This window comes from Theropithecus gelada, chromosome 5, assembly GCF_003255815.1.
Source record: "Theropithecus gelada isolate Dixy chromosome 5, Tgel_1.0, whole genome shotgun sequence".
Lineage (NCBI taxonomy): Eukaryota > Metazoa > Chordata > Mammalia > Primates > Cercopithecidae > Theropithecus > Theropithecus gelada.
This window is the reverse complement of record NC_037672.1, coordinates 156,153,855-156,168,903: the sequence shown is the minus strand read 5'-3', so window position 1 is coordinate 156,168,903 and position 15,049 is coordinate 156,153,855. Positions and strand designations below refer to the sequence as shown.

The 15,049-nt window shown below is 39.0% G+C and overlaps 1 protein-coding gene across 1 annotated transcript in view; it reads right to left on the bottom strand.

Annotated features, from left to right (window-relative positions):
• The window catches only part of RAPGEF2 (Rap guanine nucleotide exchange factor 2), a 260,165-nt gene that overhangs the window by 144,426 nt on the left and 100,690 nt on the right, over window positions 1–15,049 (bottom strand). The window contains exon 4 of the mRNA XM_025385707.1: window positions 6,132–6,215. Within this exon, the coding sequence (XP_025241492.1) occupies window positions 6,132–6,215 (84 nt within the window). The remainder of the gene's footprint in view (window positions 1–6,131; window positions 6,216–15,049) is intronic.

The window sequence follows — 15,049 nt, the reverse complement described above, 5'->3', positions numbered from 1 at the left end:
AACCTCAATTTGGATGGCACTTCACTGCACAGCAGTTCCCACTGCCAGTACATTTTCAGTTATAGATAAAATTTCTTAACGCACTTGTAGTATAGATTATTTTGCCTACTAAGTCTGCTGCCCAAATAACCTGGTAAATCAAACCCTAGAGTCCATGCATCAGAAGCCACCACTCTCTGTATAGTCTTTGTCCTAATTTCTCTGGTTTCCAGCCTTAATTACCATCCTCCTATTGGCATCTTCAAAGTTCCTAGACTAATAGCTACCCTGGGATTAATTTCCCTTCAACCTTACAGTCCCTACCTGGCCAACACATAAAAGAAAGTGAAGAGATTCCTCTCCAAATGCTCTATATAAAAGATATAAAAAGTTTTAAACTATCAGAGCAATAAAGATGCTGTTTATGATTAAATATGGGACACATGACTATTTCTATTAAAAGGCCCTTCCTTTGAGACTTCTATAAAATTGATTTTATTAAGAAAATCAGATTAAGCATTTCAACAGCAGTGATTTTTTAAGACTGTGACCAATATAAAAGAGTCTCTCTGTATAACAATAATGATTCATGTCTTAAATATCTAGCATAGACCAGGTGCAGTGGCTCACGCCTGTAATCCCAGAACTTTGGGAGGTCAAGGTGGGAGGATCGCTTGACGTCAGGGTTTGAGACCAGCCTGAGCAACACAGCAAGACCCCATCTTTCCCCTCAAATATTTTTCAAATCAGCAGGGCATACTGGTGTGTGCCTGAGTTCCAGTCACTTGGGAGGCTGAGGAGACAGGATGGGTTAAACCCAGGAGGTTGAGGCCACAGTGAGCTAAGATTGTGCCATTGCACTCAAGACTAGATGACAGGCTGAGAACCTGTCTCTTTAAAACCCAAACAAACAACAACAAAAAACTGGCAGTGGCTCACATCTGTAATCCCAGGATTTTGGGAGGCCAAGGTGGGAGGATCAGTTGAGGTCAGGAGTTCGGGAGCAGTCTGGTCAACAAGGTGAAACCTCGTCTCCACTAAAAATACAAAACTTTGCAGGATGTGGTGGTAGGCACCTGTAATACCAACTACTTGGGGGGCCGAGGCACGATAATTGCTTGAACGTGGAAGGCGGAGGCTGCAGTGAGCTGAGACTGTGCCACTACACTCCAGCCTGGACAACAGAGTAAGACTCCATAACCCCTCCCCACAAAATAAAAATTGTACACTTTTTTTTTCTTACTGCAAATAGGATTTTTAATGACTGATAAATTACTAGAAAAATGCTCTAACTCAATGAGTTAACATAAAACCTAGGTAAACTATCTCCTTCTCTAACAAATAATCTAAAGAGCTAGATATACATTCAGAAATACAGTCTGAACCTATCTTTAATAAATTCCTAGCCTTCCAGAAGTCAGCAGCCAAAAAATAATATATTGGTTCATTATTATATTGTGACTTTATTAGGAAATAGGCTTCATCATTCATAGAATGGGGTAATTTTAGATAAAAATTTAAATTCCACAATTTCTATTTTTTTTATATATATATATATATATATATATATATATATATATATTTGAGACGGAGTCTCGGTCTGTCGCCCAGGCTAGAGTGCAGTGGCCAGATCTCAGCTCACTGCAAGCTTCGCCTCCCGGGTTTATGCCATCCTCCTGCCTCAGCCTCCCGAGTAGCTGGGACTACAGGCGCCCGCCACCTCGCCCGGCTAGTTTTTTTTTTTTTGTATTTTTTAGTAGAGACGGGGTTTCACCATGTTAGCCAGGATGGTCTCGATCTCTTGACCTCATGATCCGCCCGTCTTGGCCTCCCAAAGTGCTGGGATTACAGGCTTGAGCCACCGCGCCTGGCCATAATTTTTTAAATATACTGATTTAGGGTATTTAGGGGCAATGAAAATTGTCAATGTTTTCCTATCCATTACGTACAATAGCATAAAGCAAAGGTACATTAGAAAACCATTTCTAAATCTGCAACCTCATAAGATAATCTTCATCTATTGCTTTCCAGCCCCACAGCTGTTGCAAATGATGCCTTTGAAAATATTATGTAGGAAAAACTCCTTCTTCTTACTACCCTCTGCCTGTCAATTATTTTAATCAATCAACCTGCAATGACTATGGGTGTAATCAGCACTCATAAAGTTATGCAGCACACAACCTTACAACTGAGTGGCCACAACTGCTTCACTCATAGATTTGAAAAAACACATCATAGTTTGCACTGTTTCTATATTCACCTATGGCAAATATTCTCTCTCACCCACACATTCCATTCTTAAATTACCTTTGCTAGCAATCTTCTGTTGATACAAAGACACTGAATTCATTTTAAACAACTTTTAAGAAAACAGTAACTATAAATTGTACCTTGCTTCAATACAAACTATAATTCAAATAAGAGTTTAGCTCTATCTGAAGGCAACAATATATGTAACAACATAAAATACATGGTGTTACAGGCACTTGTATAAATATCAGTGTTTCAAAACTTGACAAATTTCTAGTAGATTAAAAACAAAACTCACAAAAACAACATTCATAATCACTGAAACTGCTTGAAGTGGAGAAGAAGAGTAAGCAAGCTGTCAGTGATAGTCACATAGGAATTCATAAGCCCTACAAACCTTAACAAGGAACAACACTCACGTCTGAACAACCAAAGTAAAAGTACATACCCAAACCACCCTCATCTATCTAGGAAGGTAACTAAAACAAAAGAAAAAAAATTAGAAAAACATAAAATGCTGACTTAAATGTCGACTGAGGGATTTCAATAAGGCTAATTAAATCTGGAAGCCAAATGACAGATTTTTCTGCTATATATATCCTCCTTTTCACTGGATGAAATCATGTGTCAAAACAATTTCATAAGAATTAGTCAAAAATATAAAAATGTTGTTCCAGATCTTTTGGTACTTTCAAGGTGAATTACCCGTCAAAACGAGTTGGCACTTTCAAGAGAATGCTCAGTTGACTTACTATATACTGATAACCAATTTCCAGGCTTACACGATAAAAACATAGGTTGAAGAATCATCTGTAAACTAGTTGTTTTATGAAACTGGACTGTCAGTAATACCTAATCCATATAGAACCTCAGTATTTTCTGGGAAGAGAAATATATATTGAATCACTAATGCCAATCATCAGCATAACACCACTAAACTCTTTCTCATTAAAACAATCTCAGTCCTATTCCTAAGGCAACATCCCCAAAGGAAACAAACAACTTGGACAGTGCAAATGTCAGCAGGTGCAACATGAAGCAATAACCTATAAATAGTACTGGCTTGTCATTCCGTCAGAACCGCCATTCCCTCTTTCACCCTATTAAAGTACTAACTGGCAAGCACTTGACATCCAGCCAGAAAAAGAGTAACTTATGTCATCTTTTAAAATAATTAGATACACAGTCCAATGTGCTCAAGAAATAAGTCTGAACTGCAAGTCCTCTTTTTTCTAGAATAGCAGTCTTTTGAACATTAAGTTCCCTTTCCAGAAGTTAGAACAAGCTGTTACTTGACTAGTTGATAACGGCTGGTAGTCAAGGACGACCACTACTGGCTTCTTCACTGTTCTAGGGCTTCGGTCTTATGCATTTAGTTTGTACAACAGACCTTGTATTAAGATGATGATAAAGTCACAATCAGTGTTCTTTTTAAGACATAAATTTCAAATTGCATTTGCTACAGCATTATTTATAATAAAATGTATCCTTTACAATTATTAACTAAATTGTGGAAAGTTCAAATAACTAAATGTTAAATTGGCATTAAAAGTTATAAAGAGGGCCGGGCGCGGTGGCTCAAGCCTGTAATCCCAGCACTTTGGGAGGCCGAGACGGGTGGATCACGAGGTCAGGAGATCGAGACCATCCTGGCTAACACGGTGAAACCCCGTCTCTACTAAAAAATACAAAAAAAAAAAAAAAACTAGCCGGGCGAGGTGGCGGGCGCCTGTCGTCCCAGCTACTCGGGAGGCTGAGGCCGGAGAATGGTGTGAACCCGGGAGGCGAAGCTTGCAGTGAGCTGAGATCTGGCCACTGCACTCCAGCCTGGGCAACAGACCGAGACTCCGTCTCAAAAAAAAAAAAAAAAAAAAAAGTTATAAAGAGTAAACCTTTTTATGAAGAATTTTTAATATTATAAGGCAACATATATATTCTTTAACTGGAATAAGGAAGACATTAAATTGTATTTAAAGCATGATCTTAAACACAAGCATATAAGTGTAGAGAAAAAATACTATTAAAGAATTATCTTGGATGAAAGGATTTTAGCTGATAATGTTTCTTCTCTTTATTTTTGAAAATGTATATGGTAATTACTACTATTATATTAAATTATATATAATTTTTAAAATATGCCAATGCTTAAATATTGTTTGCTAGCACCTTCTTTTAAGTTCAGAAATAGAGTCAGACAGAACCTCCAGAAAGGGACCAAATAGTAGGTCCTGAGTCTGAAGGAGTGGAAGAGCTTTACGATTCCAGTGGAGATATTCCTGCGGGAAACAGAATTCCTAGAATTATCAAAGCTAGCTCACAGGGTCACTCCAGGCTTTCGAGGCAGATTTCCAGGAGGTACAACCACCCTCCATCCTGTATTACCATAGTTTCCTCATTCATAAAATACAGGTAATAACTGTACCCACTTCAAAGGGGAGTTATGAAAGTATTTAATATACACAAAACATTTAAAATGGTGAATGGAAAATAATGTAAAAGCTTAGCTATTTTGTCATCATTCTTTTATTACTATTATTTTTACTACTACAATTATTACTATCTCTATTACTACCGCCACCACCACATCATTTCCAAGACTATTACTCAGGAACAAGCAGGCAGTAGAGCTTCCCTCCCTCATGTGACCATTTTCCAAAGAGAATATGTTTGTCAATTTGACCTCAAAGAAGTAGAAGGGCAAAGGAATCGCAGCCGAGATTATTTTTAATTAGATGCAATGTGCCTCTGGCACTCCTTCACTAGCACTCTGGCCACCAAAGGCCCATTCTACTCACGTCAGCTACCACACCCAGGCTGATCTTTCTCCACAGTGTAAAATTACCTCTCCTTGTTTCAGACTCTGACCTTTTATAAAAATTTGTTCACATCTTTCAAATAGATTCTTCATAAGAGCCTGACCCATTCAGAATATTTATCAACAAGACATCTGAATATTTTTATAGAAGAGCTAAGTGACAGAAAGGGGCAATCCCCGTACTTTAATAAATTTAGTCAATTCAAATAAAATATTTATTTAGTAATTTAAAATAAAAATACTTAAAAGTTTAAAACCTTTAGTAAAAATTATTTACTTGCGAAAAGTACATAGAAACATAACTAGTGAAACTCAGTAGCTGACACCCTTGGGGAACCTGAACCTAGGCAATCATGTATGCAACAGATGAGCCCTAACCCTTTCTGGCCACAGCTGGTTGGAAGACAGGAATACATCCGCCCCAACCCAGGCCAGTCAGATTGTATTCTGAGGAATTTAAAGACAATACCAGCACTGCAGTCAAACAATGTAAACATTAGGGACATAAGCCCTTAAGCGAGTAACATAACGCCTTAAGTGAGTAGTCAGCACATACAAGTCAAAGACAGGCAGAAAGGAATCAACAGCCTTACAGAGCAGGTAGCCAATCTACAGACAAATGCAAAAATGAAAGGTCCTATGGTCTTGAGAAGCAAAAAATGCCAATGAAAGTCCCTGCCTCTCCATTTCTAGTCCCATGTGGTCTTAAAGAACTTTCTTTGCCTCTCTTTAAACGTTTATGAGACTGCCTGCTATACTCTTTAAGTTAGTCCTCCTTTATCTAAGCTATCTTGAACTGACTGTTATTTCCTAGGAGCAAATGTGCCCTCAACACAGCTGACATAATCATGTAACAAATGCACATGTCATCAGTATGTTTTCTGTTCTTGCCCTTTGTTAAAGAGATTGGAACAGTGCATACAAAACAAAGTTATTTCTTAAAGATTCATGCATCAACACCCCAAAGTACTGTCTTGCTTTGTGTCAGCAGAAGAGGACACCGGAATAGACAAGAATTTTAGAACTCAATTCTGCAAAATAATTTCAAGCTTCATGGATAATCTGTTACAGAATGTCTATACGATACCTGCTTCTTGGAAGAAACATGGATTCCTTGATGAACACGGAACCAGAAAGAAGGATATACCAGCAGGTCCCAATATCATCGGGGCTGAAAAGAAACGGTAACAGAATCAGATTGTTACCTATAACAACAACAACAACAAAATTAAAACATATAGCACAAAGTACAGCACCCATATTACTTTTAAAATAATAAAGAACAATAGCATAAAACACATTCATAAAAATACCATTATTCAACGATTGAAATCATTTTTACAAATTACTTTATATCCCTGAAATACACAAAAGATAGTTATTAGTATATTTAAATGTTTCAAATGTTCCTTAGACCAACAGCACCTATCATTCTAAGTTTTATTTTTTACTTTTTTTGAACACGAAATACTTTCACTTGCTTCATAAAATGAAAAAATACCCAGAGCTATCAGTGAAACTTACTATTCCTAATCATTTTCCCTGTCTAGCAAGTTCTCACATTTCTCCACTATTTCTTTGGTATTCTTTTAGAATTTATGTATATGCACACAATAATGGACATACATTCTTATCCTTCCCACCAACTTTTTTCTTTGTTACAGAAAAGATAGCACACTCTACACAGCTCTTTTCTTTTGCGATAACTCTTAGAGATCTTTTCACCAAAAGATAGCTTTCTTGAGCATTCTTTTTACTGCTGTAGAGCATTCCTTTCCATTGTATGGATGTGCCATATTTGACTCAAGCAACCCCCTACTGACAGTCATTTCCCATTGTTTTCAATATTACACAATTATATAAAAACAAATAAAAACTGCAATAGTAATTTTGTACATACAGTAGTAGCTGGAAGACAAAGTCCCAGAAGGGCAACTGTTGGGTCTAGGAGCACATACACAGTAATCTTGTTAGATACTGTCAAACTGTCCGCCACAGGTAGTTGGCGATGTATATGCCTACCTACTTCCCCACAACCTTACTAATATAGTTTGTCATAATTTAACAAATATTGACAAATTTTATGTGGAAGGCTTTTCTGGATGTTTAGAATATGTCGGGGAAAAACAACAAAAAGCTCCCACCCTCATGGAGATTACATTCAAGTCTCATTGAGAAGACATCTGAGCAAAGGAGGTGAGTTAGCCACGTGGATCCTGAAGGGAGCAGCATTCCAGGCAACAGTCAGGGAGGATGGGGAGTGTGAGTGCAAAGGGCTGCCACTGCCATGCAAGGTCAGGGTGACTGAAGCGCTTCTGGATGTTTTGCCAATCCGCTTGGTGAAAATGGTATCTCAGTTTATTTTTCATTTGTTTTTCTTATAAGACCATCTTTTTTATGTTCATGAGTCATTTCTGTTTCTTTTTTGTAAAATCACTTCCTAACTTTTAACTAAGTCTCTAATTAATTACTCTAAGTCTCTAATTAATTGTGAGGGTTTTTTTTTTTTTTTTTTTTTTTTCCCGGCTGGGTGTGGTGGCTCACGCCCATAATCCCAGCACTTTGGGAGGCTGAGGCAGGTGGATCACCTGAGGTCAGGAGTTCAAGACCAGCCTGGCCAACATGGTGAAACCCCGTCACTACTAAAAATACAAAAAAAATAGCAACGGTGGTGGCTCACACCTGTAATTCCAGCTGCTTGGGAGGCTGAAGCAGGAGAATTGCTTGAACCCAGGAGGTGGAGGTTGCAGTGAACCGAGATTGGGTTACTGCACTCCATCCTGGGTGGACATGGCGAGAGATTCTGCCTTAAAAAAAAAAAAAAAAAAAAAAAAAAAAATTGTGAGATTTTTTTCTAGGCGTACTTTACAAAAACTGGCCTTTTGAAAACATGAGCTGTGAATATCTTTTCTCCCAGTTTGCTGTTTACCCTTGGACTTGGTTTATGGTGCCTTCTGCCATGAATGAGTTATTTTATCGTATATAGTCAATTGCATCAAATTTATTAGTTAGGACACAAACTCAGCTACTATTAAAAAATCTAAACATAGCAATGGCATAACATAACCAAGGAGGAAGTTCATTATTCTCTCATACACAAAATAGTGTGAACATGAGAAGTCCAAGACTGATAAGGTGTTTCCATGATATTGGGAAGCCACACTCCTTCTGTTTTGTGGTTCAGCCGTCCTCAACCCATGGCTTCCATCTCATATTCTAGGGTGGCATCTCATCCACCACATCCACGCTCCAGCCAGGGGGAGGAGTAGAAAGGAGGCACAGAGCATACCCCTTTTCTTTCAAGAGCACAACGTGGACGCTGCATACTACGCTCCTCTCAGATCCCCGTGAACCATATGCACGTTGCAAGGGAGTCTTCAGCAATTTCTGCCAAGTCCCTGCTTTGTCTGGTTTCTATATTATGTCATGAAAAAGTTTTTAGAAGACACTAAATTCTATTTACAACTCTGAATAATTACATCACTTAATAATGTCAATCTCTATCGCCTTATCATTTTCACTGTGCTATCTGCTTCCAAAGTGAATCAGCAGTTGAACATCTTTACCCCCAAGTCCATTCTTCACCAAATTCATGACTACTTAGCTCAATAGCAATGCCTCAAGAAAACATAAAGGAAAAGCATTGTCAAAGAGTTTCATGTGAATGTAGAACCATAAAAATAAAATGATTTCTCAAGTGAAAATGCAAAGTACTTCAAAGAGTAATTCATATTTTTGTCTCCTCAGTTTTTAATCATTAGCTCTTGCAACCAGCAATCATTCGTCTGGTTTGTGAAAAAAACTTATTTGTCTTTATTAAGATGACAGCATTACTCTTAAATTCTGAATTATGCCAAGTAAAAATGTTATTCCAGACTCAAAACTAGTTTAATAATTTTTAAATAACAAATGATGAAACATTAAAACAAAAAGCGGGAAAAAAAATACTCTGTAAACTTTTTAAAATCTGTTTTTACAATGTTCCCTTTATCACAAAAAAGGTTGGCCCAAGGAAATAAAATCTAGAGAAATAGGAAATTAAGGTAGATCGTCACTTCCTAACTATGTGACCTGGGGCAAGTTACTAGAGCTGCTGCAAGGATTAAATGAGCAGTGATCATTAAATGCATATAATTATTCAGTGACAACTAATAGCGTTAACATGTTAGAAAGTACAATAAATGGCACCATGATCTAGATTATCTGTGACAGAGAGAAATAACAAACATTAGCTGGCTTTTCAATTATTTCATGTCTGTCAACTCTGAAGGCAAAAATAATAAGGACAAATTAAGTACAAGCCTTATAAACTCAGCTCTCCTGGCACTGATAATAAAACACACATGAAGTGAAAGACAACTGATGTTCAAAGTCGATCAAATACTGTGGCAGTGAATGCTCTAGCATCCTTAACACCTATCGATTAGCCTGAGTTTAGGGTTGACTCTTTATATCAGGAAATCCATGGTAAAGATCTGAGGATGTGAAGGTAAGTGGTAATCTCTAACACTCATTACAATTTTGTTTATCTGATAGACAGGCTGTTGCTCTACATTCCCCAAAGAATCCAAAGTTAACTTGCAAGAGTTATATTTGCTTTAGTAGGCATCTGCAGTGAATGACCATTCAATCAACATTTATTAAATTCAGTGAGCATTTACCACATGCCAGGCCCCATATGATAAGCAAAATTTTTTGAGTTGTGTCTTCTAAGGATTCAGGTTTTCGAAAAGTAAGTTAATTAAAAGTAAGAACACATAGTTAAGGAATGTAAGAATACAAAAAAAACAGTGAATCTTATTTTACAGATGTTCTGGAAATAGTTGTAAGCTAGAAAAACCCCTCTCCTCTCCTCCTATCCATCCCCTACAGAATTTATGTTTAGTTCCTGTTATGCAAATTCCTTGCTGTGAGGTGTCAGCATCAAAAATCTGTTTTATGTAGTCTTACTTGTCTAGGAAATTCCCCTTACTTTATTAGAAAGCACTGTACTAACCACGCTTACTCTTTTCACTTACAATTATGCCTCAGGCAGACGGTGTTTCTGTGTGGGGTACAACGTGCTTCCTTTCAAGGTCTGCAAACACTTCCTTTCCACAGTGCAGCTGTTACTGGAGGGTTTTTACACGTGTATGTAAAAATGGAAAAGTGATTTTTTTTTAAGAAAAATGAAACTAAAATTATTAAAATAATACTTAGTAGTAGCAGCAGCAAATTGTTCAGTAGTTAAAGGGTATGCAAATTGAGACCTCACTTCCAGGCAATGAAGCTGGTTAAGAGAAGACTGACAATGATAGTACAGACGGTGCCCAACTTCCAATGATCCGACAAGCTTTTCGTCTTTACGACACGCTCAACTTCGAGTACCACAACGATTCTGCTTTTCACTTTCAGTACAATATTCAATAAATTACATGAGGTACTCAACAGTTTGTTATAAAACAGGCTTTGTGTTAAAAGATCCTGCCCAACTGTAGGCTAATGTAAGCGTTCTGAGCATGTTTATGGTAGGCTAAGTGTATGTGTCGTTCTCACACTGCTACAAAGAACTACCTGGGACTGGGTAACTTGAAAAGAGGTTTAATTGGCTGACAGTTCTGCAGGCTGTACAGGAAGCATGACTGGGATACCTCAGGAAACTTACAATCATGGGGAAGGGGAAGGGGAAGCAAGTATGTCCTACCATGGCGGAGCAGGAAAGAGAGCAAAGAGGGAAGTGCTACACACGTTTAAACAACCAGATCTCATGAGCACTCATCCACTATCATGGGAACAGCAAGGGGGAAATCTGCCCCCATGATCCCATCACCTCCCACCAGGTCCCTCTCCCAACACTAGGGACAACAATTTGACATGAGATTTGGGTGTGGACACAGAGCCAAACCGTATCATTAGGCTGAGCAATGATGTTCAGTAGGCTAGGTACATTCACTGCATTTTGACTTAGGATATTTTCAACATATAGGGGGTTTATTGGGATGTAACCACATTGGAGTAGGTGTAGTGGTAGATAACAAACATCTAAGACTAACACTGAGATTCTATTCTATCCAGTAGTTCTCAAGCCTTGATGTGCCAGTGAATCAACTAAGATGTTAATTTAAAATGGATCTATCCCACCCAATTTCTGATCATTAGGTAGGAGATCCATCAAAGTGACTTTTAAGCAAATATCCCAGATGATTCTTACGTATGGGGCTGGCCAACTCTGAAAAACTTTCAGAAAAATGGTCTCGATATGAAGTCCCAAGAGGAACAAATGGCAGGAAAAAAAAGTACAACTCTATCAATATCCATGCAACTAGGTACATGCATTGTATTAATCAGTGCTATTTTAATTTTTCCTCAAATAATTTTTTAAAAAATTATAAGCAAAGCAGCTCCCTCAAGTGTTGCTGAAATGCCAAAGCTTAACCCTGAAAGAACCCTGACTGAGGATTTCCAAATAACCTGACACCACCAGTATTGGGCAAAAAAAAAAAATCTGAAGACTAAAGAGGTTTGTATAGGAAAGCAGTACTTACAAGTCTCTCTAAACAGGAGAATTCACGCTTAGAGAAGACCTAATCCTTCTTAGAATCTCAGAATTTGATCGCAGGATGATGAGCTAGGAACCACAATGGACAACTGATTTGATTTCAATACATCTCATCCTACAATGGACGAAACGGAACTCACAAAAGCCCTGGTATATAATGAGAAACTCTAAAAGGCTCCGATTTCTGTTTTTCATCAACAGGAAGGAAATTAACAAGGCCAAATAAATACAGACCATTATAAAATGATCAGTTCACCTTCCAGACAGACAGAAAGCTGTAAACACACAGAAAGCCTCTGGGGCAATCAGAACTGTATGATCCCCGCTGAGCGTTACCCCAAATCTAAACCAAGAAAAATGGGCATGAGGGAAATACTTGATCTGACTCCCTCTCCTCTCCCACCTTCCTTCCTACTACCCCTCAACATAACCCACTGCTCCTGTCTGGCTGCTTTCCTTCTGTTCCTTCCAACTGTGCCACACTGTTCAGGATGTTTACCTCTCTCCATGTACCCTCTGCATCACACTGTACCTTAAGAGATGGCTCAAAAACTACTACTTTAAGGAAATCTTCTCACTGTTTTCCAAACTCTAGAATACTTAGCCCATCTAATTTCATCGTTTTATGTTTGTCTGTAATGATTTCTTATTCCTGATCATCTTCTTCCAACTACAATGAACTTCCTTTCAGGGCAGGAACGTTCATGCCTAGGAGAAGCTGGGCAACATTTCAGTGATCATCTGCTCAGGTAAATCAGATCAGATGACATCCTTCTGATGAACCCCATGGTCCTTCGCAGGAGAAGGTCCAACCTCCCTGGCAGAGTCCATGAAGGAAGCAGGAAAAGGCTGTGCAAAGAGCGCAGGTTCCAGAGTGCAGGTTCTGGAGCACAGATTCCTTCTTCCACACCAGCCACGTGATCCTGGTAAAGTCAAATTCTGAGACTTTAGTTCCTCAACTGCAAAATGCAAGACATTGATACCTTCTTCACAGAGCTCCTTTTATATAATGAAACAATATATATGCAGTACCTTGTATGATGGGTACAAAAAATACTAGTTCTCTTCATCTCCTTTCCTCTCTTAGCATCGTCTCTGAAAGGACCAACCTACAGTTTTGCTTTCTGCTCGCAACCCCAACATTCCTTATGCTGCAAACTTCATCCTGTTCAGCCAAGCCACACATTTTTTTTTTCCACCTATGCCACAAAGGTTTCGGACAAACCTGCTGTCTAGCTTCTAAATAGTATATTTTCTCTTGTAAATGTATTACTCATCCTTCTAGTTCCAGATTAACTATCACCTCCTCTGAGAAGTGTTTTGGTATATTCCAAGGAAAGTGAGTCATTTTCTTCCAGCTTCCCAGTGCCCTGTGTACATGTTCACGTGAAGCAGGTGCCAGTGTCATAATTACTCACAGTAGGGGTTTCTCCTCGGTAGTTTTTAAACTCCTCTAACTCTTAAGTACCCCCAATATATACACTATATAATACCTGACTGGCACTCAAATATTTTCTTAATAAGTAAATTAATGAACGGAGTAGACAGGAACCCAGGTAAGGTATTAAAGTGCTTGAAAGTCAAAGATGTAAACTTCAGTTTACCAGTAAACGGAAACATGGAGCCACCATCTAAGCGCCTCCTTGGCAATATCCTAGAGATCCACAAGGTGGCACTCTCTCCATGGGAAAGAGCTGTGTGTGCCGCTCCACATTCTCATTTAAGGAAGCCACCGGTAAATGCAAGTGATCAAGTTGAAGTTGACAAGGGAATTGAAAGAACAAAAAACTACTAAGCCTGAAGAAAACTGATTAAATCAGCAAAGACAATTATTAGAGGGCAAGAAAGTAACTGTGAAAATGCTACTTCATTCAGCTGTTAATACAAGAGGAAAACTTAACTGAGGCACAGTCAGTCAAAAAGGCTGCTCACGGCTGCAGGCACAGTGGCTCACGCCTGTAATCCCAGCACTTTAGGAGGCAGAGGTGGGTGGATTACCTGAGGTCAGGAGTTTGATAACTGCCTGGCCAACATGGTGAAACCCTGTCTCTACTAAAAATACAAAAATTAGCCGGGCATGGTGGCAGGCGCCTGTAGTCCCAACTACTGGGTAGGCTGAGGCAAGAGAATCTCTTGAACCCAGAAGGTGGAGGTTGCAGTGAGCCAAGATCATGCCACTGCACTCCAGCCTGGGCAACAACAGCAAAACTCCGTCGTAAAAAAAAAAAAAGAAGAAAGAAAAGCCAAGGGAGACTGACAAGGAGAGAGAAGATTCTGAGTTGAAACAAAACAGAGTGGTAGGCATTGCGGAGGTGGCTGTGGGCAAAGGATGCCAAGCCTAGCAGACCATCGTCTCAAAACAAGACTCCCAACAGTCACAAACATGGCCATCTAAGTTTGGAGGGGGTGGTTTGGGGAGTGGAGAAGCAATAAACAGAAACAGAAAGAGTGGTGCCCATGCAAAATCTAAGCAATCTGGAACCAGAAGTTAGTGCTTTCCCAGATGATCCTGACAAAATATGGAACAAGGAGGGTGTATGGGCTACAAGAAGAGACTCCTCCCACTTTAGCAGATCAAATGCAATATGGCCAAGCCTGAAGCGGCCCAGGGGAGTGAGGAAGCTCCTCTGAATACTTCATATGGGCAGCATTAACAAGGTCATTAAAACAAAGAAGCAAAAAGATGGCAATTGTTTTGTGAATAAGAATAGGTAAGATGAGCACTGGCAAAATGTCCAGAAATAGTGGCTGAGCTTACCACATGACACAGCTATCTCAGACAGGTTCGGCACAACTGAGAACCACATATAGCATCAAATACTAATTTTGGTGCTATTTTAGAAAGGTCACTTTATACTATCCAGGATGTAATACCACACAGTATCACATTCAAAAGACAAGGCTGTTGGCATCTGGAGAAAAGGAGACAGGAATCATCATCTAGGGCTATTGATCCCATGCCTATAAAACAAGAAAAAATGGAATAAAATGAAGACTAAGAAAGGTTCCAATAACTACGTGGGGACCACAAGGAATTCCACAGGGCCAGCCACCCGTGACCAAAAAACAGAAAAAACACCTTTATTTTCCTGTATCTGCTGTCTCACCAACACCATCCAACCAAAAGATAAAGGGACATCTTCCCAAGCTTCTCCCTCTTCACGGCCTGTCATGACATTCTGCGGGTTCCCCCTCCCAAGTCTCTATCGAAGCCCTTTGCTAAAGTTCAGGGTCCCATTTGTGCTCACCTACACTGCTGTTATTACAGACTTCTGGCCAGCTTAGACTCACGCTCTCAAATATACGATTACGCCAAAAAAAAAAAAAAAAAAAAAAAACCACAGTGAAAATTACTTATTTACGACAAATTATCGTCTATCCCTTTATAGGCATCCAGCAGACAGTTGAGATCAGAGGTTTTCAATATCAACAGCCCTTGGGATTTCAAGGCGTCCAAACCTCTTTCA